Raw genomic sequence first — 21,870 nt, forward strand, 5'->3', positions numbered from 1 at the left:
GAATACGATTCAAGTTTCAGCAAATGAGAATTATTATTCAAATTTTGGAGCAAATGCATAACATACCCAAGTTTTTTCCTAAAGTTTTTAAAGAAAATGACTTGAAAATAATTTAATTTCATCTATTAATTAAGGACTTTTGCTAAGATATAAGCAAAAAATTACATACACCACGAATAATTATCTACTATTTCATTTGCACTGCCAAAGTTATACCTCCAATTATGAATAATAGAAATAACAATGATTAACAAGAATAAAAATGTACTTTTTGATCTATTTCTTTTGATCTAATCCAATAGTCGTTCAAAGTTTGTGAACGAGAAAATGACATTGGTTATTGCGATACTTTTCCTATAAAATTCTACGAAGATATAATTCCCTTCACAAGTATTGATGCTCATATCAACCTCCATAAAATCACGGTTCTTGGAATTAATATCAGATTCAAAGTTTTCAAATCGATACGTTATCCTGTGTCTGATTTTTTCATTCAGCTATATATAAACGTTAAATTAGGCTCTGATTTTCAGTTCACTCTTTGATACTCGTAGCTGTTAGACGTTTGAAGACACTTCCAGATTTTAAGGCGGAAACACAGTCAGAGATTTAAGTGAGTACATAGTTAAAATTAAGCCAGTGATACTCTAAAAGGTCCTTGAAAAGGAGGTAATTCTAAATTTGGGAAAGCTGAGGCATTTGGGAAACCGCTTTGAAAATTGGATTATATTAAATAATCGATTGCATAATAGGTTATAAAATTTATAACGCAAATTCACTCGTATTAGAATTCAGTATTAAAAAAACACAGGTAGAGATTTTTGAAACCGAAATGTAAGTACACAGAGTGTGGTGATCGAAAATTATTATTTGTTCTAATGTAACTCAATAGGGTGGTTTCCTATTATTTTTTTATTGCCTGAATCGAAAGATCATTACTCCTAGAGTACGTATTTCACGCTTTTAGATTTTTAAATGACGATATCTATTTTTCGCGATTAAATGAAAAGTGAAAATTCTCAAGCGCGCGAAAACGCGACGGGTAAGTATGAATGCCGGAAAAACTCCCGTGTGACGTCGTTCTGGTTCCCGCTGCCGCAAGTGAGGTGACCTTGGGGCGAGGCTCTGAGCGCTGATACGATACAGACTGCTAGCAGGTAGCAAAGTACCCTGCTAGCAGTTAGCGCTTGGCTTAAATATTAATTATTACTACCTTATCAAACGAAAGAAACTTTCCGACCTTAGACAATTTTAATAAGTGATTATTAAGAGATGTTTCCCTGAGCTCTGTCCCTCATGCATGCATTGGTAATCTCAGACGATGTAAAACTCCTATCTACTCGCATAGAAACTAGGTCCCTGTGACGTCACGTGGAGTGGCATCGCATGGGCACCAATCTGGCCTTTTTCAAATAACGATAAAAATTGACCCTTGCCATTCCTCTAAACCGGTATTTCTAAAACCAAATAATTTGTATATTAAGAATACACTCACTAATGGAGGGTAACGAATCGCAATCAATGCCTTTCGTTTTCTTTGATGAAGGAAACTACCCTATTATTCTCCGTGATTATACACGATGTTGTTGTCTCTTTTAACTTATTTATTCATCTACTCTGGTAACTTATCAACAACTTTTTACCCTTGACAACCCTTTGCTTATTTATAAACTTCAACACTTTCCCTTGTTGATTTAAATTAACATTTCGTTAAAACAATTACTATTAACTTCAACATGTTCAATGCTTAAAACTGAAGCAATCGTCACGAAATTATACGACTGTTGATCCTGATACGAAGTTGATCGTGATAACAATATACTTACTTCTCAAATTTTATATCACAAATCTTTTGTTTAAGCTCCGTTCACGTGGCAGATTTTGAAATACTACGCGTCATCTTGACGCTTTTTTTTATCAAAGTGATGGAATGAAAAAAAATGAATGTCGTTGACCACCATTTTCTCTCCTATTCTCTAACAGGATGGTGAAGGTGTTGCTGATCTGCACTTTGGCAGTGTTCCTGATGGCCAGCCCGGGCACCGGCAAGGAATTGAGCGACGAGTTGTACGAGACCCCGCGAGGAGAGAACCTCCGCCAGCGTAGGACCTTGGAGCACCTGGGAGATATACTCAAAATTGCGAAGATAGTATTCCCAGGAGTTTTTGGGGAAACTTCGAATCCCCATTACCCTCAGTGGCCACAAATGCCTCAAGGGTATAACTTTCCTCAAATACCAGGCTTCCCACAATTACCAGGCTTCCCACAAATACCAGGATACCCACAATTACCAGGCTACCCACAAATGACAGGCTATCCTCCAATACCAAACTCTCCTCAAGGAAGTTATTTCCCTCCACGTCCCTACCCTCCAGCAGGCACTTACAACCCACAAGGGCAAAACAATCCTATGGGAACATTCAATCCTCCACCTCAATACAGATTTCAACAAGTACCTCAGCCTTACAGGGTACCTGGATAGCCATGAGCATCTACGTCATCTACAGATTAAGAGGGGTCTGGTGTGGTGTAGGGTAACGAGGGAAGGGTGGTGGGGGGGGGTCTGCCGCCCCCCATAATTTCTGAAAAATTGAAAAGATTGTAATCTGTAAGATGGTTCTCCAATTAGCTCTTTATTTCACTAGCCTGATAAAAAATTAAAAATGATTGATTAATAGGTGAAGGCCATTAATCGACGAATGATTTCCTCAGATGACTTATCGCTGAGAGGAATTATATGCCGGAGATGTGCGCAGAAAAAAAAACTGTTCACACCTAAAAACAACGACCTTAATTCGCTCCTGCTTTACTGAAACTAATAAAATCGAAAATTGAAAGCAATAAGGTAATCCTGATATGTACAGCTTCAGTCTTATGTAGCATATTTGATTGCAAGATAACATCAGCTTCTTAAAGTTTGACGTCTCTCTCTTTGAGATTTCTCCTCTTTGTCCCCTTTAATACTTGCAACTCTTTGGAAACTCACAACACTCACTGACATGTTATATGACCTCAATAAAGAGAAAAACTGCTATTTTTGCATTTATAAAATTATTTGCTACCTATTGTTTTCCAGCTATTTGCCTGAATGAATTGTAATTCCAAAATAATAAGTTATTTTGGACTGAATTTATACTATTTTCTCTGTCGAAATATGAACACTTGTGAATACTTGCGACGGACGACTATAAAAAAAGATAAAGTTGCTTCAATCGAACGTTTCATAGGCTTTAATTGATCTATTTTCAGCAATTGTATTTCAAAAGAATTAGTTCTGTACCTATTTATTTTTCCTATCTTAATTGAAGATACGTGCATTGCTTGTACCAGACAACTTCATGAACCTTAACAATATTAAGGTATTTTCAAGAAAAAATTGTTAATATTTTTGATCTGTTGTCAGGCATTAACATTTATATATTTTCAACACTGCCAAAAATAAATTGTATCTTTAAGGCTGCAGAGAAAATCATAAAAAATACTTATGAAACAAATATGCAAATAAGCACTGAGCCAAATTATCAATAACTGGAAATGGTATTATTCACAGAACGAATGAAAATCCTTAAAAATGTCATTTTGAAAAGATGGTATTACATTGAATGTAAAATAAAGTAAATGAACGCTATTTTAGCTACTGCAGCACAAGTTACGAAAACACGTTAACATTCTGATAATATTGCATAAACACTGTACATGGCAGATGTTATAGGGGGCAACAGTCTTTTGATGCCGAGTTTATCTCCCACTATACTTAAATACATACGATTAGAGAAGAGTGATAATCCTCTATTTATTCAGAAATCATAGTGAGTGACTATTTAAAATTTAGGAAGAGAAATAATAAACAAAAAATATTTTTCTTTCAATAATATATTTTTTTATCCTTTACGATAACATTCAGTAGAAATACACGCCACTCTGACTTTAACTTTACGCGTATGTAGCTACCATCAGCTACCAGTTATCTTCTAACGCCTAAGTGTATGCAAATATTATGAACATAAGGGGAACTGGCAAAGTTGAACCGTCTCTAAAAATGATATTTACGCCCTAGGCCTTTTTGAAAGGAGTTTTTGAAAATGACTCCATAGTCATTCATGGAAGGTAAGTCAGCACGATTTCCCAAGAAAGTGGCGATATTCAGCAGAAAACAAAAATTTTAAAGCCTTAAATTTTGCCAATTACGCCCAGATTATTTACTCCTTAAAATTTATTGACAAAGATATACTTACGCACAGTACGCAATTCCCCACGTCAATTACGTTCACAGATTAATGTGAAATGTCAGTAGACTTCTGAAATGCTTTGAATAGATAGTTTCATCTCTAAAAGCACCCTTGAAGTGCTATATAGGCTGGATACGTTATTACCACTATTGTACTTGAATATTATTAAAATATTCTGGGATTATTAGGGCTTCCTCATGTGTTTTGTGATGGGGAAGGGTAAGGAGTGGGGAACACATTTCCGTTGTGTCGCGAGTGATTGGCCATGCATCTCCGTCTGCCACCAACTTTACGGCAGGCAATAACCTACGGAACGCTAGCAATGATAGCGGTACGACTTAACCACCAAGGAGATATTTTTCCATTGCGCTTATCAGATGAATAAACTTCGACCTCCAAGGTGCTCAACCAAAGGATGAGATTGATATTCGTATATAAGAGTGGCGCAGAAGCACATTGGTCCAAAGTTCCGAGGGACGAAGACTGTACGACTTGTGTTGTGAGCGCCGTTCCAAGTTCACCAAAAGGTCAGTACGCCTATTCGATTGGATATTTTGACGTTTAAGCTTTTGCTTTTTGGACTGACGAATTGGGAAAAGATAATTCACTTCAGACACTTTATATTCGAGCACGGTTTCAATGGATATTCAATATACCTTGATAATGACAGAACCGTGTCTAAACCTTGTCATTGAACAGGCGATGGTCAACCATGCCATGGTTAATGGTGCGTGCCAAGTGTATTATCTTTTCCCATTCCCTTCGGTTATTTGCGAATAATTCATAAATAATATTATCACCAACATTCGCCTCCAACAAGCAAAATGTAAATATTACTAATTAACGAATTGAAAAATTATCACTTCACCTAATTATTGAGGTTATATACCTAATAGCGTTTTCATGGCTAAAAAGCTCACATTCAAATTCATTCATAATTCAAAAGAACCATATATTTATTTAAATTGGAACTAATTAGGCCTCAGAACTATAATTGATGATGATCTATTATTGAAAACACTACCTAGTCATTATGCGCTATACTAAAAACATGGAATGCTAGTGGCTATATGTCACAGTTGGAGAAAAGCCGAAGCCATTCTCGGCCCTCTTAATATGGCCAATTTTCATGTCATTTGGATGAGAAAACACGTAATTTTCTAATGTCAGAACGGTTCACTTCGAGTCGCAGAAACTATCAAATGGGATCCAAATAATGTATCTCCCAAGTCGCAGTCTCATCTCTATTACAAGATCTCAATTCAAGATTCAATACAAGATCCGAGAAAAATTATTTCAAAGTCGCGCGATTTCCCATGCCTTAAAATTTGACTTAAGGTGTGAGATATCTATCAAGAAGGCCCGATAAGCAATTTCTTGCCTTCTATCTAAAGGGTTACATTTTTATTTCATTGTTTGGAGTCCAATGACTATGATCCACTGTATATCATCATCATCACTGGTCAACAATCCTAAGAATGGTTTGACGAAGCTCTCCACTCTATTGGCCTATCAGCTAATCTTTACACACCTACGTATTTCTTCTCTTTCCCATCCTTCTTTACCTGTCCAATATATTTCATTCAAGATTTTCCTTTTCCGTTCTTGGCATCCACTTGTGCCACTACGACTATCTTCCTAAGGTCGTCGTGTATCAAGACATGGCCTATATGGTTGTTCCGTCTTCTTGTAAAGGTTTTCATGAGGCATTTCTTCTCTCCTACTCATCTCAGGACTTCCTCATTATTTGCTCTGTCGATCCATTTGATTCTCATAATTCATCTACCCACTCAACATAGTCATCAACATCAATGGTGCAATAATTGGTTTCTGCTTTTAAATCAGCGCCTTTATTCCCCTTTCATTTGGCACAGGTGAGCGTGAGGAGGGAGATTCAAGAGGTGCAACATAATGGCCGCTCTATTTTATCCGCGGGCCATTGCCACGCTTGTATTGTTGTTTGCGGTAGCATTGGTCACACCTTTGCCCCGGGCCAGGAGGGCACCCGCCCCCCAGGAATTTTACGATGCGGAGCCCGAAACAAGGGTGAGTGATACATCCTACGATTAGTTCCACCGAAAAGATGATCTCTGATCAGTTTGTCCTGGAGGAAAATAAAGGTGGAGAATTGGAAATCTATAGGATTAGGGCTTTAAGGTTGGAAGTTCTGCAGTTTGAAATTCATTTTAAATGTGGTTTTGTTGCTATGAGAGGAATATGTCTTTTGAACGATAACACGCATCATTTTTGCTAATGCTTCATTTGTTTTTGCACGAGTGAAGTTGGAACCAACTCCGAAACAACAAAATGAGTCACCGGGAGAGAGTAACATCAAAGTTTTTAAGTAATATATTCACGCAATGTTAAATTGTGTACTGTAGAAAACTACAAAGTTGGACTTATCGCGTTAGCCACGGGATTATTCATTTCACTTCCTTTATGATTCATGAATACAGAGAAAATGCATGATTGGTGCTATTATATGATTCTGTCGCAGGTGAGGCCTCGTCACCACCCTCTGGAGGACTGGATTAGACAAGGCGGTTGGCAGGACTTTTACAATCAGCTGAGGGACCTATGGTTGCAGTGGACTAGTGGGGCGGGTTCACGGATAAGGAGAGATGCCGATCCTTTGGACGAAGAGGATGCGATGAAGTTGGCGATCCTATTGGATGCTATCATGGACGAGGATCTTGCCTTCGAGGAGGAGATGACCGGAGAAGGCGAACCAGTGGACAGTCCGGCGGATGGTGCAGTGGACGAACCCGCAACCAGCGGAGGTATAAAGACTAGGTTCTATTACCACGTTAACCAGAACTATATTTTTTTATTCAATAAAAGAAAATGATTAAAATAGAAAATGAACCTAAAAAAACTTTATTTTCGATTTTGCTGGGCGACTTTTTGCATGCTTGCGGAAGGCGCACATTGCCAATGTGATTTTTTTTAAGACAAACGAAAGTTTTATAAAGAAAATTTCGTTTAAATGCTGCTGAGAATTTAGTATGTAAGCTTGTGAAGGGAGCTGAGAAGGAAAGGGTTCCCTTTTTGAGGACAAAAATTCTATAGGCTCACCTATAAGTAATTGTACAAGCTAGAAAAAGGATACTTGCGATGTGTGGGAGATCCATATCGCTGTACCGATCATGGTAGGGATTCTAATTCGTAAACGTACAGCCATGACCATTGGCAACGGAATCAAAAAATATTTATAAGATAAATTCATGCCCTGAATTATATGCGCACTAGGAGAAAATATTTGCAATAAAAGTACTGGAAGTTATTTTAACGCAATTTAGGTAATATTTTGCTCAGATAAGAAAAACGTTTTCCCCTATAAAAACCTTTCGTCTTTATTTTCAAAATAATTTGTCACCACAAACTTGATTACATTTCAAAATAATGTGTCACAATTTATGCACCTGAAAATTAGCCGGAATTCAGGCCTAATTTACTACATTCTATTTTTATCAACAATTAGTTGTTCTCCGAAAATATTGTTTGTTTTATAGAAATCCCTTTTTAGCAATCTTGATATTCCTTTCAGTAGAAGGGCATGCTTATTCTATAAAAATATTATTTCGTTTAATAAAATGGAATATATTAGCCCCTGAAAGACATTTTATCCACCCCAACTGAGTATATTTTAATTTTAAATTAAAGATTTACTGTTCTATTATTAAAAAATTTCCAGCCCTTCTGAATTACACGCGATGATACATTATTTTAACGATGGTCTGTAGTTCATGTTGGAAAATATTCAGCCTCGTTAACTTCTCTTCTCCTGACGTTGCTGATTGGCTAATACAATCGCAAAACTGATTTCGGAGATATTTTATTTCCACCGTTCATTGGCATTTGAATGTCCTGTCCTCGGATTCGCCAAAATTATGAAGCTAGTGTTACGGAAAAATAGAAACTCAATCCGTAAACCATCTATTTCAATAAAAATATCAATTTCTGACTATTTAATTTAAATTTAATTTGTCAAAAAAATCCACTCGGTCCATGTTTGACAACGTTTCATCTCCTACGCCTGAACCTCATTATGAGATCTCATTTGCCCCGATGAAGTCTCCGGCTTAGGAGAGGAAACGTAGGCATTTCAAAGTCCTGACGCTGGTTACCCCCAAAATCCATTAATCTTGACATCACCGCATAAGCTAATTTTTTTCCTCTTGCGGATAGACTTTTTTACTCAGTCATAGTGTCGGTAGAATCCTGCAATAATAAAAAAAATGGGCTCCATATTTTGCTCTACTTTCTGGCCTAGGAGATGAAGGGACACCAGCGGAAGGAGGCGAAGAGACTGGCTGCGGCGGCGGGGGCAAAGGTGGTGGCAAAGGTGGCGCCGACAAGGGTGGCGGCGGCAAAGGAGGCGGCGGAGGCAAGGGGGGCGCTGGCGGAGGCAAAGGGGGCGGAAAAGGTGGCAAGGGAGGCTGCAAGGGAGGAGGTGCCAACAAAGGAGGTGGTGCTAACAAAGGCGGTGCCAACAAAGGCGGTGCCAACAAAGGTGGTGCCAACAAAGGTGGTGCCAACAAAGGTGGTGCTAACAAAGGAAGCGGTGCTGATGAAGTGGAGGGAGGAGCTGCCGTCGGTGAAGAGTCTGCCGCGATATCGCCTGTGGCGGCAGAGGATGCCGCGGAGGGTGCCCAAGAACAGTTGGCGGAGGCCTGCGCCGAAGAGGGCTCCGGCAATGGTGGCGAAGGTGAGGCCGAAGGGTCGGGAGCTGAAGCGGCTGCTCCAGAAGTCGAGGGAGGAGAACAGTGAAAAGGTGTACCTCCTCTCAGAGAACAAAATCGGCGTTTGGTCCGCTAAAACGAAGTGACAACTCGGAGTTCACTGCCGGACGAAGGCGGCAAGAGGTGAAGAAAAAAGCGGAGACAAGTACTAGCTATTAGATTCTCCGCGACTGTGTATTTTCGTGAAATAAAAAAATTACTACCTACCACTGAATTCTTCGCTCTTTTAATCAACCCCTATTTCGGCATGAATGTTTCTGTGCAGTTGTGAATTTAAAGTAATAATTTCTGAACTTACTTTTACGATATCTTAACTGATTTAATTGCTAGGCCCCGTATTTAAGTATGAATGATTGGGCATTATGATTTCAAAATTACATTTTAAGAGGCATTTTGGGCCGTTTCATCACATGGAGCTGTGGGAATGTGGAAACAATTCCACGGGGATATAAGATAAAAATTTGAGCTGATTACCGAAAAGTATGCTGGCGAAAGTATCATTCATCAAATGCTTTAATGTTCTATACCATTCCTTGCGATTACATGTACTATTTTTTTCGAATATCTGGAGAGATCTGTACTCTTCACTTTTTTAAGCTGATAAAAATGCACCCAGAGTGAAAAAAATGAGTTACGTTTCTTCAGGATCTTCTCTATGGAAATGGAAGCTTCTCCATGTAGTGCTTGTCATTTCAAGTATCTCAGGTTAAACAGGCTGTTTTGGTAAAAAGTAAGAGTTCCTTCTGTGCTGCGCCTTGGGTCTCTAAGTCAATTTGTGGCGCGTTAGATGAAAGCGCGAAGTTTGCTGACAGTCTAAAATGACCTCATGGGATGGATTTCCAAATATATTATCTTAAATATAAGAGACTTTTACTGTATTTATGAGGGTATCTTTGTGATAGGGTAATGCGTCGCAAATGGCCTTCGAAATATATATAAAAAATAAGATAAAATAAATTAAACAGGAACAGTAAGAAATTTCTTGATCAGCCGTTCGTAACATTGAAAAGAAAAATTTCGTCCAAAATAGACCCATACTTTACTCATGAAATAAATATGAATTTTAAGTAGTACATAAAGGATTTTGGCAAAACTATCCTGCTCACATAGCTCATTTTCAGAATATCTGCTCCAAAATTCGCAATATCGCACTGAATATATCTACATAAAACTACAAAGGCTGCCTCAGAAGGCGTGTGGTGGGGGGTTCTAAGACACCAGCCCTTTACAAAGAAAGGAGAATAGAAAAATAGAGGGCGTTTTGAGTTCACATATCAAAGTCCTAAATTGTTTGTAGGAAAAAGGAAATCTTTTTCCAATCCTTTAGGTAACAATCTCTTTAAATCTATCGCTTTTACATCTATAAATAACCTATGGGCATGCCGTAATTGGATTTTACAGCTTCAATTTGCTCAATAGCTTTCAGCGAGCCTCTTAAATGTAGTGGCAAAATGCTTTTTGCACTATTAATTGATGCGACTGAAGGCCGTATCACACTAGCGACTGCGGCCGGCGCTGCGGCTGCGACCGCGACTGCGACTGGCCCGTCGACCAATCAGAGCGAGGCAGTCGACGCTGCGACTGCGACTCCGAAGAATAGGCGACCGGCTATTCTTCGGAGTCGCAGTCGCAGCCAATCAGAGAGCTCCATTTCAATCTCGCGCGCTTGCGGCAGACGTGTTTGTTTGTTTTGGTTACCGTAGCGAGGGAAGTTCAAGAAGGTTATAAGATAACGCTGAGATAATTTCGGATTTTTAAAGTGAAGATGGAAGCCCAGTATATTGGATATTGCACCCGAGTACACAGGTGAATGAAAATGAAGTACGTTTTAACATATTTTAGGAACATTTTCAACAATTGCCGCTCTCTATCTATTCTTTGGGCTTTCGTAAACAAACATGCCACAAGCAGAAACGTTCATACGTGCGCATGGCCAAGACGTTCTGCCAATTCAGCTCAGTTTATGGCAAGCATAAGCAGTATACATGAATGGTAACTTCCAACGTAATGCTTGTGTCGTATCATATAAATCAGCGTGAGTGAAATACTTTCTTTTAAGTGTTTATGTATAATATTTTATAAAAGTACCTAACCAAAAACTTCACCTGACGTACGGTTAATATCAAGTTTGAAGTAAGCGACCGAAATAATTGGTAGCTTGGAATACATTGCAGAAAGCTATAGCATAAATATTTTTAGAACTGGTAGGTGAAAATTAACGATTTTGTATAAATAAGATATCTTTTACTGGAAAAGACCAAGTTTCTCAGGAAAAACTACAAACATCTTTTTTTTAAATTATTTAGTTAAAGCCTGTTTCCTAACTTAAAATTTTATTAATAAATGCAATAATGCTATACTTTTATTCCTTTTAAGCAAAATTTTGTCACTATACCAACAGTATTTCTATAAATGAGCAAGTATTTAAGCATGTAACATCATTTATTACCCCAAAATTAAGGTATTGTAGCTAATTGGAAATTCTAACTGAATCTGCCAATCATAAACTGAGAGAGAGTAGGTGAATACCGACATTGTCTAACGAGGAAACTGTTAGCTTGCGGCTTCGAGGAAATCGATTCGGATAGCGTTGGACTCAAAAGGTTATGCACGAGGCGCGAGATTGGATTAGAACAGTCTAATATCCTCCTCGCGCTGCGATGGCAAACCCGAGTCATCTCGGTAGAAATCAAGGCAGACGGATGGAAAATATCGCAAAAGGTCGGAGGTGATTTGAGTTCAAGAGGCTTTATCAAAGCGGGAGCTTTTAGCGTGAAATTTAGGGAAATCCCCATAGTGTGCTCGATGATAAATTCATGATCTCTGCAGACTATCTGGAGTCTGTAACCCCGCAATTTCATACCAGTTATCGCAACAAACTTATTAGTGTAAATTACGTCCACCGTTAAATGTTCTAATACTTTATGAATTATGCATCATATAATTTTAATGGAAAATGGATTGGATCTGCTGATTGTCTGAGGTAAAAATTAATAGTGTATATCATAAAGAAAATTTAAATAGGCATTTAAGCCTCTAAAACCGGTTTTTTGTCGGCTAGGCTACCATCATCGGGGAGGAGAATGTTTCTCTATAAATTTGGTTCACTTCACATTAAAAACTATACTAGCAGAATATAGTAATGGAGGTTTAATGTACACAAAGATATAAATAATAGAATTAGGAGAGAATAGATAGAATCAAGAATAGATAGGAAGGATACTCTTCTGAAAGAAAAAAACGTTTACATTAACCGAAATCAAATCCAGCCAGAGGAAAATTTTGAAATATGGTAAAATGAAAATATCTTGTGCATTGAGTCATTCGGCGTCATTGCAGGTACATGCGATTCTAACATATCCACAGATGTAATTTCCGATAGGAGATTTTGAATATTCCATCACTATTTTGTAATAAAAACCAGATACTACAACGAAGGATTTCCATGAGTGCATAGAAAATTTCGCATCAACAAGTACAGATAACATCAGAAAATAAAAAAAATAAGACACACTTGTTTATGATACTCAGCAAAGTGCTGTGGAGTCTTTTAAGAGGGACTGCCGGCTAGGTTTCGCAGGCTGAATTCGTACCAACCGTTAACGGAAGGAACAGGATGTGAAAATTCTTCGGTGCGAAAAATATCGCGCGCACATTGCGGCAGTATTATTTGAGTAAAAGAACATAATTCCAGAAGGGCGTCTCTCATTCTGCTCATGTCGATTCCATTCACCTCCATAGATCAAGTTCACATCTATTTTCCAGCAGTCATGAACCTAAAGGCAATTGCTCATCTACAAGGTGCTATGGTGAGATTGTTGCGGAAGTAGAATTGCTCCCCTACCTCAGGGGTAACATTACCTGAGATAGAAGTATAAAGTAGAAGTATAAAGTATAGAGTGGGAGAAAAGAGAAACCTCCTAAAAACCTTATGCAGAAGAAGGGACAACTTAGTTGGACACATTTTGAGGCACGATGGTCTGATGAAGACAATCGTTGAAGGACAAGTGGAAGGGAAAAAGGGCAAGGGACGGCCCCGAATGAGTTATATAGGACAGGTTATAAAGGATGTAAAAGAGAAGAAATATGTAGCTATGAAAAGATTAGCGGATAGGAGAGAGAAATGGAGAGCTGCGTCAAACCAATCTTAGGATTGTTGACTAATGATGACGATGAGAAGTATAAAAAAGACATAAATCATCTAATAGCCTAAATAAGCTAAGACGGTGTTAATGGCCCACAGACCGGTACTCATCTCTTAGAGATTTGGAATGGAGACAATAACGATGAGTGAAAACATTCGTTTTGTGTCTCCATTGTATATGCGAAATATGCGGCAATGGAAATCTAAAGGTCGGAAGTAAGACCTTAGACTGTCTCGTCGAATCAGGTTTAGCAAAGATTTTCGGGTCCTCCACTGGATAATTGGCAACATTAGGTTTCGAATAACGACTTTTTTTCTAACAAATAACGTTTCAAGGGTCTAACAAATAATCGAACTTCTGACATTCAGAAGACCTCCTGAGGTACAATTCGTTCTTCGAAACGTCATGCAGCCAATTACCCAGTGGAGGACCCAAGAATCCTTTTCTGTAAAGGTAAGAAACTGTGGAAACACTACATTTTCTATTTATTACCTTGTTGCCAACTGCCTCTATGACTCCACTTTTTGGGGGCACTTGAGGGTCAAAAAATCGTTGGCAATGAGGAATTTGAACACCGCGGAGGAGCTTTTTAGTGGCATCAAAGTCACTGTGACAGCTTAGGGTTCAACTTAAGTAGGTGAGATATTACTGAAAAAAAACGATCTTTAAGGAGCAAACGACGAATAAAAATGGTAAGAACTGGTAAAGCGACCGACTTTTCTAGGGGTAACTTGGGAGGGGCCATAGCCTATCATCGAGCAAAAGAGGGTATCAAAAGTAGGATTGTAATTTAATGAGGCCAAAAATTTTTGCACCTGAAGCGCACTTTGGATGACTCTTTCAAGGAACACAGGTAACAAGTCCGCGGTTATACCTTCAACAAATTGTATCATTTTAGCCAGTACCCAGACCTTGGAGGGTAGAGGGGCTGATGATCCCGCAAGCTCTCTGTATTCTTTCCTCCCTTCTTTCCTATCAGTATTGGTATTCCCCATCAGAAGATGCTCACGCTCCACACTCTCGTACACTCATTAAAAGAAAGCACTCAATTAAGTCGCTGCGCGCGCTATCTCCTCGTAAACAGACATGAGTGCACGCACTTTCCCGTCAAGTTCACGGGAAAGCCTCCATCAGGCCCAGACGGCGGTGCTTTCCCCGGCTGCGGGGAAGAACTTGCCCGCTCAGGAGGAAGAGAACGGAATTCCCGCGTCCAAATGAAGGAGCGATGGTATAAATGATGCGCCTATGAAGATCTGCGGCATCACTACCTCGATTCGTTGGCGGGGTGTAAGCATCTCTTGGACCACTTAGGAGGAAGGACTTCAGTAATATTACTTCTGAGCCAATGTAAGTCTAAAATAACAAATTTTCCCTACACACTGATGCAGTTTTGCTATGGAATATTTATTTTTTTATCACGCCTGTACCCATAGAGTTAGTCTACTTAATAAAAAATTAGAATCTTAACAACTCTACTCAGAATTTTTATCCATGAAGTGTAATGATTTCATAGAATTATTTCCATTTCAATATAAAGCATTCACCTTTTTATAAAGTGATTTTGAAACCGAGTCATTAATAATTAATACATATGTCATTAAATATAGGAGTATAAATTTTGCCAAGAATTTCCACCATCTCAGGTATGAAAATTTCAGTATTTTATCTGATGAAATGTTTTTGTGAATGAGATACTACCAAAGATTGATGAAAGTCTTATAACTATATCGTGAAAATTCGAAGATTGTAAACTAGTTTTTGATTGAAAATTTAATCACAAAAAGTGCGATCGGTCGAGAGGGTACGATGCTTTCTCTTATGCAAGCAGTTAATTTAACGTAAGAGTTGATGGAATAAAAAACTTGCTTTTTTCACATGGCGATTTATTTTTTCCGACGGTGGTTTCACTACAGCGTAACATTATCAAGGTCGAAATACAAAGGAAACACTTAGAACTTTGAAAATGTTACGTTGAAATGAAACCATGTACGGACAAAATAAATTACCACGAGGAAAAAGCAAAGTTTTTATTCCTTCAACTCCTACGATAAAGGATTACTACCAAGTTACGCCCGCCACTATTTATTAGTTAATTAATATTTTAAATTGTTTTCAGATCGCCGAAAATTAACGGTTTCAGAGAAAAATGAACTCATTAGAACTGATACTGTTTGTGACCACCCTTGCGGGAGCGTCTGCTTTCCAGAGGACTACTATCTTCAAAGAACGACCCTTGATACCTTTGTATGCCACCGAGTGGTATAAACCGATTCCTGTTTACCTATATTTAGAGGAGCATGGACGTGATAACCCAGTAAAGGAAGACGAGACATCACCATTATTGGCGCAAGATTATTCACCTGAACAGTCGCAGAAGGTACGAATGAATTCATCGTAGAAATATGATAGATTAAAAAAGTTGTCAATTTTATTGATGAAATTATAATACAATACGATTAATATTACAAGATTATACGTATAATATTCGATAGACCAATAATCGTCTGCTCAAACTTTTACCAAAGTTTTCTCTGCAAAAGCCATTGTTGTAAACTTTTAGATATGCAATTCTATGATTGAACTATTGCTGATGCCATTTTTCAAACCTAAATTTTTTATTATCATTAAACGTTTCTTTACATGACCATGTCAAAGAAATACACAGCATTAACAAAGAATGCAATACGTTGGAATGCTTAACTAGGTAACTTTTATCTTATCGAAATGCGTTGCAGAGTATATCTCAGTAACATTATATATAATGCGAGGATAACTCGCTTAGATAGGCCAGCTTCAGAGCGGAAAATCAACTGAAGAAGAAGCATCAAAATCAAACGGATGAGTTTAATTGGGCACCTCCTTCTCGTATTACTGCGCGTCGAAATGGCGTTTTATTTTTTAAGATCTGGATTCAATTTGAAATAAAGCGGCAATTGGGAAATAAATGTTGAAAATTAATGCAAATGAAGCTCCTTCGGAAAATGATTTTCAAAATACATTTTTTTTTAATTACCTGAAAAATAAGGGCACAGAAAATTCTAAGGAAAGCCCAGCAATAATTTAAAGGTTTTCATTCACCGTCATTGGCAATTCACAAGCTTATTAAGACTCCCAAGTATTTTTTCTGATTCAATTTGGCCGAGCAGCGATAAAAATCATCTGGATTAATTTCCAAAGCAGGAGCATAACCCTTTCAATCATGGGCTGATTACAACCCTACACCCATCAATTTTCACCGTTTTCAGTTCTCGGAAGGTGAAGCGGAAGGCATTGAGAGAGGCGGAGTCATCGTCATCAACTGGTAGTCTGCCTCGAAGCGTATCATTTTCCCAAAAGCTATCTCAAATTCGTTCTGTTCCGAGCATCTTCCTTAGTTTCTTAGCAGCTTCCAGTTTATGCTTGGTCCATCACGTTCAATCTTCTTCCTCAGCTGTAGTTGCCCTTCACAATACCTGTAATTGCCGTGCCAAAAATACCTTTTTCTCTTCAAATATGTAAAGTTGAACCTTCTGCGCTTGTTCCTCACAAACTCTTTGCTGATTCATCTCATTTTTTACTCTACCCATTACGCCCTCTTCAGCCTTTTCCTCGATTACATAAAAAAGGATTAGTTTTTCTGCTAATCTTCCTCCCAATGCTAATATTGCATCCATTGTAGAAAACTTTAAACGAGTTTTATCCCCAATTCTGTGAGAATAATGCCAAGGAATTTACGCAAAAATGTCATTACTCATCCTTCATTTGGAATTTCATTTGAAATGTGTTGTGCATTATTGGCGTCTAGCGTAGCCTCGTCATTGATTGAATGATGGTATTAAACTCTTGCCTATCGCTGATTCATACGAATTCGATTCAAAGAAGTCATTAGGGAATATTTCCAGTTCTGCCTTCTGAATGCCCTCTAACAAGAAATGGGAATAGTAATCAAATTTTTATCCTCTAATTTTTAACCACCACCCCAACAGGATCCTCCTGCACACGATGCCCCCGGCATTCATTCGAGGAGGAGCACCAAGCCACCCAGCAATAGCTGGCGGCGTAAAATTTTAGAGTCACCCAAAAGAGGTGTCTAGGAGTGTAAAAATTCCCCATAATAGATATGATTGTCCATGGCCCGATGTCGAACCCGAATCACCTTCAATAAAGTCACTTATTCTTCCACTTTAATAAAAGGGTGTTCAATTTTTTGAGCTAAAATTGACTTGTTTTTTTTACAAATTACATAGTACCATGGAGTCAAGTTTAGGTTCATACCATGGCCTATTAATTCATGTAAATTTACGAAGTACCAGTCACCTAAAATATTAATACTATCTTTTTTCACATCTAATTCTTATTCTATAATTCCAATTTCAATACACAGCATGTTTAATTTGCCTCTCTAAATTCCAAAACCCTCAATTTTCAGCCACTATCCGAACTGGATCAATCAGCGGATGATGTGTCAAGCATTCGCTCGAGGAGGAGCACCCAGCCGGGGGCACCATCCCCTCAGGGAGGTCAGTCGGGTGACCGTGGTGGTGTGGAGGTGGGTGTGAGCAGAGGCGATGGTGGGAGCAGGAGGGTGGAGGCGAGGGGCGAGGGGAACGTGTGGCAGTCGAATGACGGCAGGGGACGAGTGGACGTCCACGGTCACTACTCCAGGGACTATGGCGGCAGATACGGAACCCAAAGGCCACAATACGGAGGAGGCATCCGATACTCGCACAGGTTCTGAGCCACTACTTGCTACTGAGTGCTGCAACTGATGTCTCCAGTTTTAATCCTAAGCATCTCTCACGGGGATTTTGTATATCATTACATTTGTGAACATTACCGAGCTGCCGCAAATGCTATAGCGATTCATTTTTCATTATTTTTCATCCGACATTCGCGCAGGCTCTAAAATGGAACTTGTTGTAGATTGATGCCTCTATTGACCACATAGCCTAAAGCTACAAAATGTCAAAACGCACGGTTATTTGAAGTGATTTTATTTGAAGACTATACATACCAAGTGTTTTATGGCCTCAATGAAACTGTTTTACATACATAAGTGTTCATACTCATGTTTTCTTCATGCCCATCAGCTGTTTTATCTGTCAAAGTTCATATTTATTTTTGTAAACATTGAATTAATAAAACTATTTTAAATTTCATGCGTAATCCGTCTTTTCCTTCTCCACTGATGTGAGTGCTACATACCACTCAAAATACCTTTATACTGCCTTCAAGTCCTCTAAAGAACAATGGAATGTATAAATGTTTCACTTTCATCAAAATACCATTGCTCACAATATAGTTTATGCTATTAATCGTATTATTTTCTGCGAAATCAAATGATAATATTTTTATTATAAAACTATTCTGTACATTATCTTGTTCTCTACACACCCAACGAGTTATTTCAAAGTAAAATAATCCATGTACATTTATCATTCGGACTCTCTTCAATAAATCTAGCACTCACAAAGGTAAAATGTAATTTTATAATGAAGATCCAAGTCCCGTACCCTTATAGGTCCCATACCCATATAGCCCTTTCAATAGCCACATCATCTCATATTAGGATTTTCATATTCACTACATCATCATAATATGGTAAATCAACACAATCTATCAAGACCTCTTTTTATATCCAAATTCATAAAAATTTAATCTCCGCCCACTTTTGTTATTTTGACTGTAAATAATATGTTTCTGATTTTATTATTTTTACATCAAAAACAAATACACCGTTCGATTTCTACATCATAACCACAATTCATATAGTAATTAATTATTTCTTGTAGAGTAGGTTAGTGAAATGAAGTGAAAAAATGTTTGCCGACGTTCAGATATTATACTGTATCTTCATCAGGCCCATGATTAATGGATACAATAAATAAATACATGGAGATATGAACAATTTAACAATGATATTTTTACAATAATGAAATAACAAATAAAAAATGCCATTTTGAATAAATTAAAAGGAAAAGAGTAGAATTTTGACATATCTTATTTGCGTTTTGATTATCGATTGTAGCTAGGTTAGTAAGATGTCTTGGTCATCATCAATTGGCATTAATTAAATAAATGTAACCTACACCCCAAAGATATAATCAATAAAAATTCAATTACTCACATTCCAAGAAATGATAAATTACTATACAGAGCATTAGTTGACTTAATATTACGGTGCTGTTTTCAATAAAGTTTGAAAACATTCTTTTACTATCAAAACATTTTCATTGCCAAAATTAATTCAATACAGCTTGTAGAAAGGTAATTAGGTGTTAGATTCAGCCAATTGTACAGATTTCTTCTGACAACAGTTTCGATTATTTGTAATCCTATTTCATCAACATACAAGCCTCTATTTGATGTCCTGTTCTTAAATCATTTCTCCGGACCACATACTTTTCACTCTAAATTACATGTCTCTCTAATTTGATAAAGGAAGAAACGACTGGATTGCTTATCGTGCGGAAAGAAATTTAGCGCAATATTAATTTATAGTTTTGGTAAACTGAATCATAAATACATACATTAACGGCTAATAAATGAAACAACAGCAAACAAATGAAAAGTTTAGAGCAGCTTTGCTCCAAAGCTCCGAATTTTCCCTAATTGCGTACTGCTGTCAGATTATATACGGTTTATCCGGCCACCTACGCAAGATAATTCAAGGAATACGATGTTGAGCATAGGTTATCAGGGTGATGGTATCATTTTGAAAAAATATGGTGAGCGGACGAGGAAAATCCAGACGGATTTCATGGAAAATAATGGAATTAATCTTTTTAGAAATATTGGAGTTTTCCAGGACAGTTTTTAGCCGAGAAATTCTAACCTGAGCTAAATAATGTGATTTTATGATAATAAGTAGTCCTGAATCTGCTACAGCATTACAGGCGGTAAAAAGATGAATAATGTACTACTTTCCAAGCATGAACTAATTTTGATACAGATTCCCTATAAAAATCTATTGAATTTATTGCTCTTGATTCATTTAGGCGATCAAAGTGTAATTTTAAACAGCAAACAGTATCCTTCTGCGAAAAAATAGTGAGTTGTATATCAATATCGGCAAATAGCAATCTATTTTTTTGTAATTTTATATATTATTTTACATGTTACCTCGATGTCATACCACTTATTGTTTCAAAGTGGTTTTTGTTAATATAGATTGGAATTATAGCAGAAAATGATGATAGGAATAAGGACAGAAATTCAGAGTGTTGAAGTGCGTCGCATCGAAGATGGTACTACCTTATGTGAAAAGACAGTAACTATCAGAGAAAATACAACCATGTAAGTAGGCATTTCATTGATAGAAACCAGATTAAACGGCAAGAAGCTAAGCATAATCATAATCATTATAAAAGGTAAGAAACAAAATGACTTAAAATCTGACAAATTTAGGGGAAAATACAATTTTAAACGAACTCTGCATGGTACATAAAATATATTAATAAGAATAATCATTAGCAATTCATACATGAATGCATTACTAGCCAAGTTGCCTTAAGATCGTCAAATGGCCCTCTAAATAAATAAATGAATTGCCCAAGAAGCAGTACTAAACGCCAAGGGAAAGGCTCAAAAGCAGGCAAAGGTAGAAATATTAAAAAATTAAAGAAATTTAAAATTATGTTCAAGGGGTGCCAAGAAACCAAATTTTATTGAAGTAATTTGCAGGATATTTGTGAGTTGAGATAGCGCATTGAATCAAATATGTAAAATAGACAGAAATGCGTCAGAATGGGAAAAAGTAACCGTGCAATAGTTTGGGCATAACTGAGAAAAGAGTTTGGTTCAGTCCTAAAATTACAAGGAAAGCTCAGATTGCCTATTTTAGTATATAGATGCAAAATATAAATTGGTATCACTCTATCATCTCACATTTTTATTTGTCTTACACTGAGAGGAAAACTATGGAAAATATTTCCAATAATAACATAAATTACAGCAGTCGATACAGTTAAATTTTTTAAGCTTTCTGTACCATAAAACTCAAACATTAATTACTCCTTGAATGATGATGAAAGCAAATAAAATATACATTTTATAACAGTATCGAATGGTATCCATCATTTTGTTAAGAGTAATTAACGTAGGATAACGTATCATTGGTAGTTAAATTTTTCTTTTAAGCGTTGAGATATACTCACTCTATCATTTTATGACTCATTATTTTCATAAATTTTCAAAGGAGCTTCTAACTTTTATTCATATTTTACTTCTCTCTAATGTAAATCTAATGTTTTCAGGCATTGTAGCATCCAAGAAAGTAATGAATAATGTGATGAAGTCATGCAGATGAATTCACTACAAATGAACGACAGCTATTATTTTGAGCTCAGGAGAGCACTGAGAGTCTTATCCTGTGGAAAACCGAAAAATTTAGTCAGATGCCTTATAATGGCAAAAAATAAAACCCCTCTTCACCCCACACCTCTATTCCATTTAACGGCATCGAGCATTTAGTCACTTCAATGTCGGTAGTGATTTAAATTCCGATTAGGTAATTAAATGCCGTAAATTATTTTTTCTGAAGCAAATAGAGTAGCAAACCCTTATCAATGTGATAACTTAACTTTAATGTGAATATATGGAAGCATATCTTGATCACTGTGTGGAAAACACTCCTGGTGTTCTATCGTAATTAATCTAACGAGTACAGCATAAAAGGCAAACCTAAATAATCATTCACGTGAGAAAGGCCTGATTTGGTTTGTGAAACGATCCGTTAGTTTTAATAACATCGGCCTCGCATACAGTAACCGAGTT

General features: G+C 37.3%; 3 protein-coding genes across 3 annotated transcripts; all 3 read left to right on the forward strand.

Moving 5' to 3' along the window:
- The first annotated feature begins 526 nt into the window (after positions 1–526).
- Positions 527–3,034, forward strand: LOC124154132 (circumsporozoite protein-like). The gene is made up of 2 exons (XM_046527666.1): positions 527–613; positions 1,984–3,034. Exon 2 carries the CDS (start codon positions 1,985–1,987, stop codon positions 2,480–2,482), a length of 498 nt encoding a protein of 165 aa, XP_046383622.1. The 5' UTR covers positions 527–613; position 1,984; the 3' UTR covers positions 2,483–3,034.
- A 1,625-nt stretch (positions 3,035–4,659) lies between these two features.
- On the forward strand, positions 4,660–9,185 carry LOC124154131 (glycine-rich cell wall structural protein 1.0-like). Its single transcript, XM_046527664.1, has 4 exons — positions 4,660–4,756; positions 6,104–6,275; positions 6,727–7,009; positions 8,503–9,185. Exons 2-4 carry the CDS (start codon positions 6,141–6,143, stop codon positions 8,997–8,999), a joined length of 915 nt encoding a protein of 304 aa, XP_046383620.1. The 5' UTR covers positions 4,660–4,756; positions 6,104–6,140; the 3' UTR covers positions 9,000–9,185.
- Positions 9,186–14,364: 5,179 nt separating this feature from the next.
- LOC124154134 lies at positions 14,365–18,261 on the forward strand. The gene is made up of 3 exons (XM_046527667.1): positions 14,365–14,463; positions 15,233–15,493; positions 17,525–18,261. Exons 2-3 carry the CDS (start codon positions 15,263–15,265, stop codon positions 17,831–17,833), a joined length of 540 nt encoding a protein of 179 aa, XP_046383623.1. The 5' UTR covers positions 14,365–14,463; positions 15,233–15,262; the 3' UTR covers positions 17,834–18,261.
- The last annotated feature ends 3,609 nt before the right edge of the window (positions 18,262–21,870 follow it).

The sequence above is a fragment of the Ischnura elegans genome, chromosome 2 (genome assembly GCF_921293095.1).
Source record: "Ischnura elegans chromosome 2, ioIscEleg1.1, whole genome shotgun sequence".
Lineage (NCBI taxonomy): Eukaryota > Metazoa > Arthropoda > Insecta > Odonata > Coenagrionidae > Ischnura > Ischnura elegans.

Bases quoted from the DNA above. Each gene is read 5' to 3' on its own strand.
- LOC124154132 (XM_046527666.1), top strand. From the start codon at position 1,985: ATGGTGAAGGTGTTGCTGATCTGCACTTTGGCAGTGTTCCTGATGGCC.
- LOC124154131 (XM_046527664.1), top strand. From the start codon at position 6,141: ATGGCCGCTCTATTTTATCCGCGGGCCATTGCCACGCTTGTATTGTTG. The intron at 6,276-6,726 runs GTGAGTGATACA...ATTCTGTCGCAG, and splicing joins ATGCGGAGCCCGAAACAAGG to GTGAGGCCTCGTCACCACCC. The intron at 7,010-8,502 runs GTATAAAGACTA...TTTCTGGCCTAG, and splicing joins CGAACCCGCAACCAGCGGAG to GAGATGAAGGGACACCAGCG.
- LOC124154134 (XM_046527667.1), top strand. From the start codon at position 15,263: ATGAACTCATTAGAACTGATACTGTTTGTGACCACCCTTGCGGGAGCG. The intron at 15,494-17,524 runs GTACGAATGAAT...CTCAATTTTCAG, and splicing joins CACCTGAACAGTCGCAGAAG to CCACTATCCGAACTGGATCA.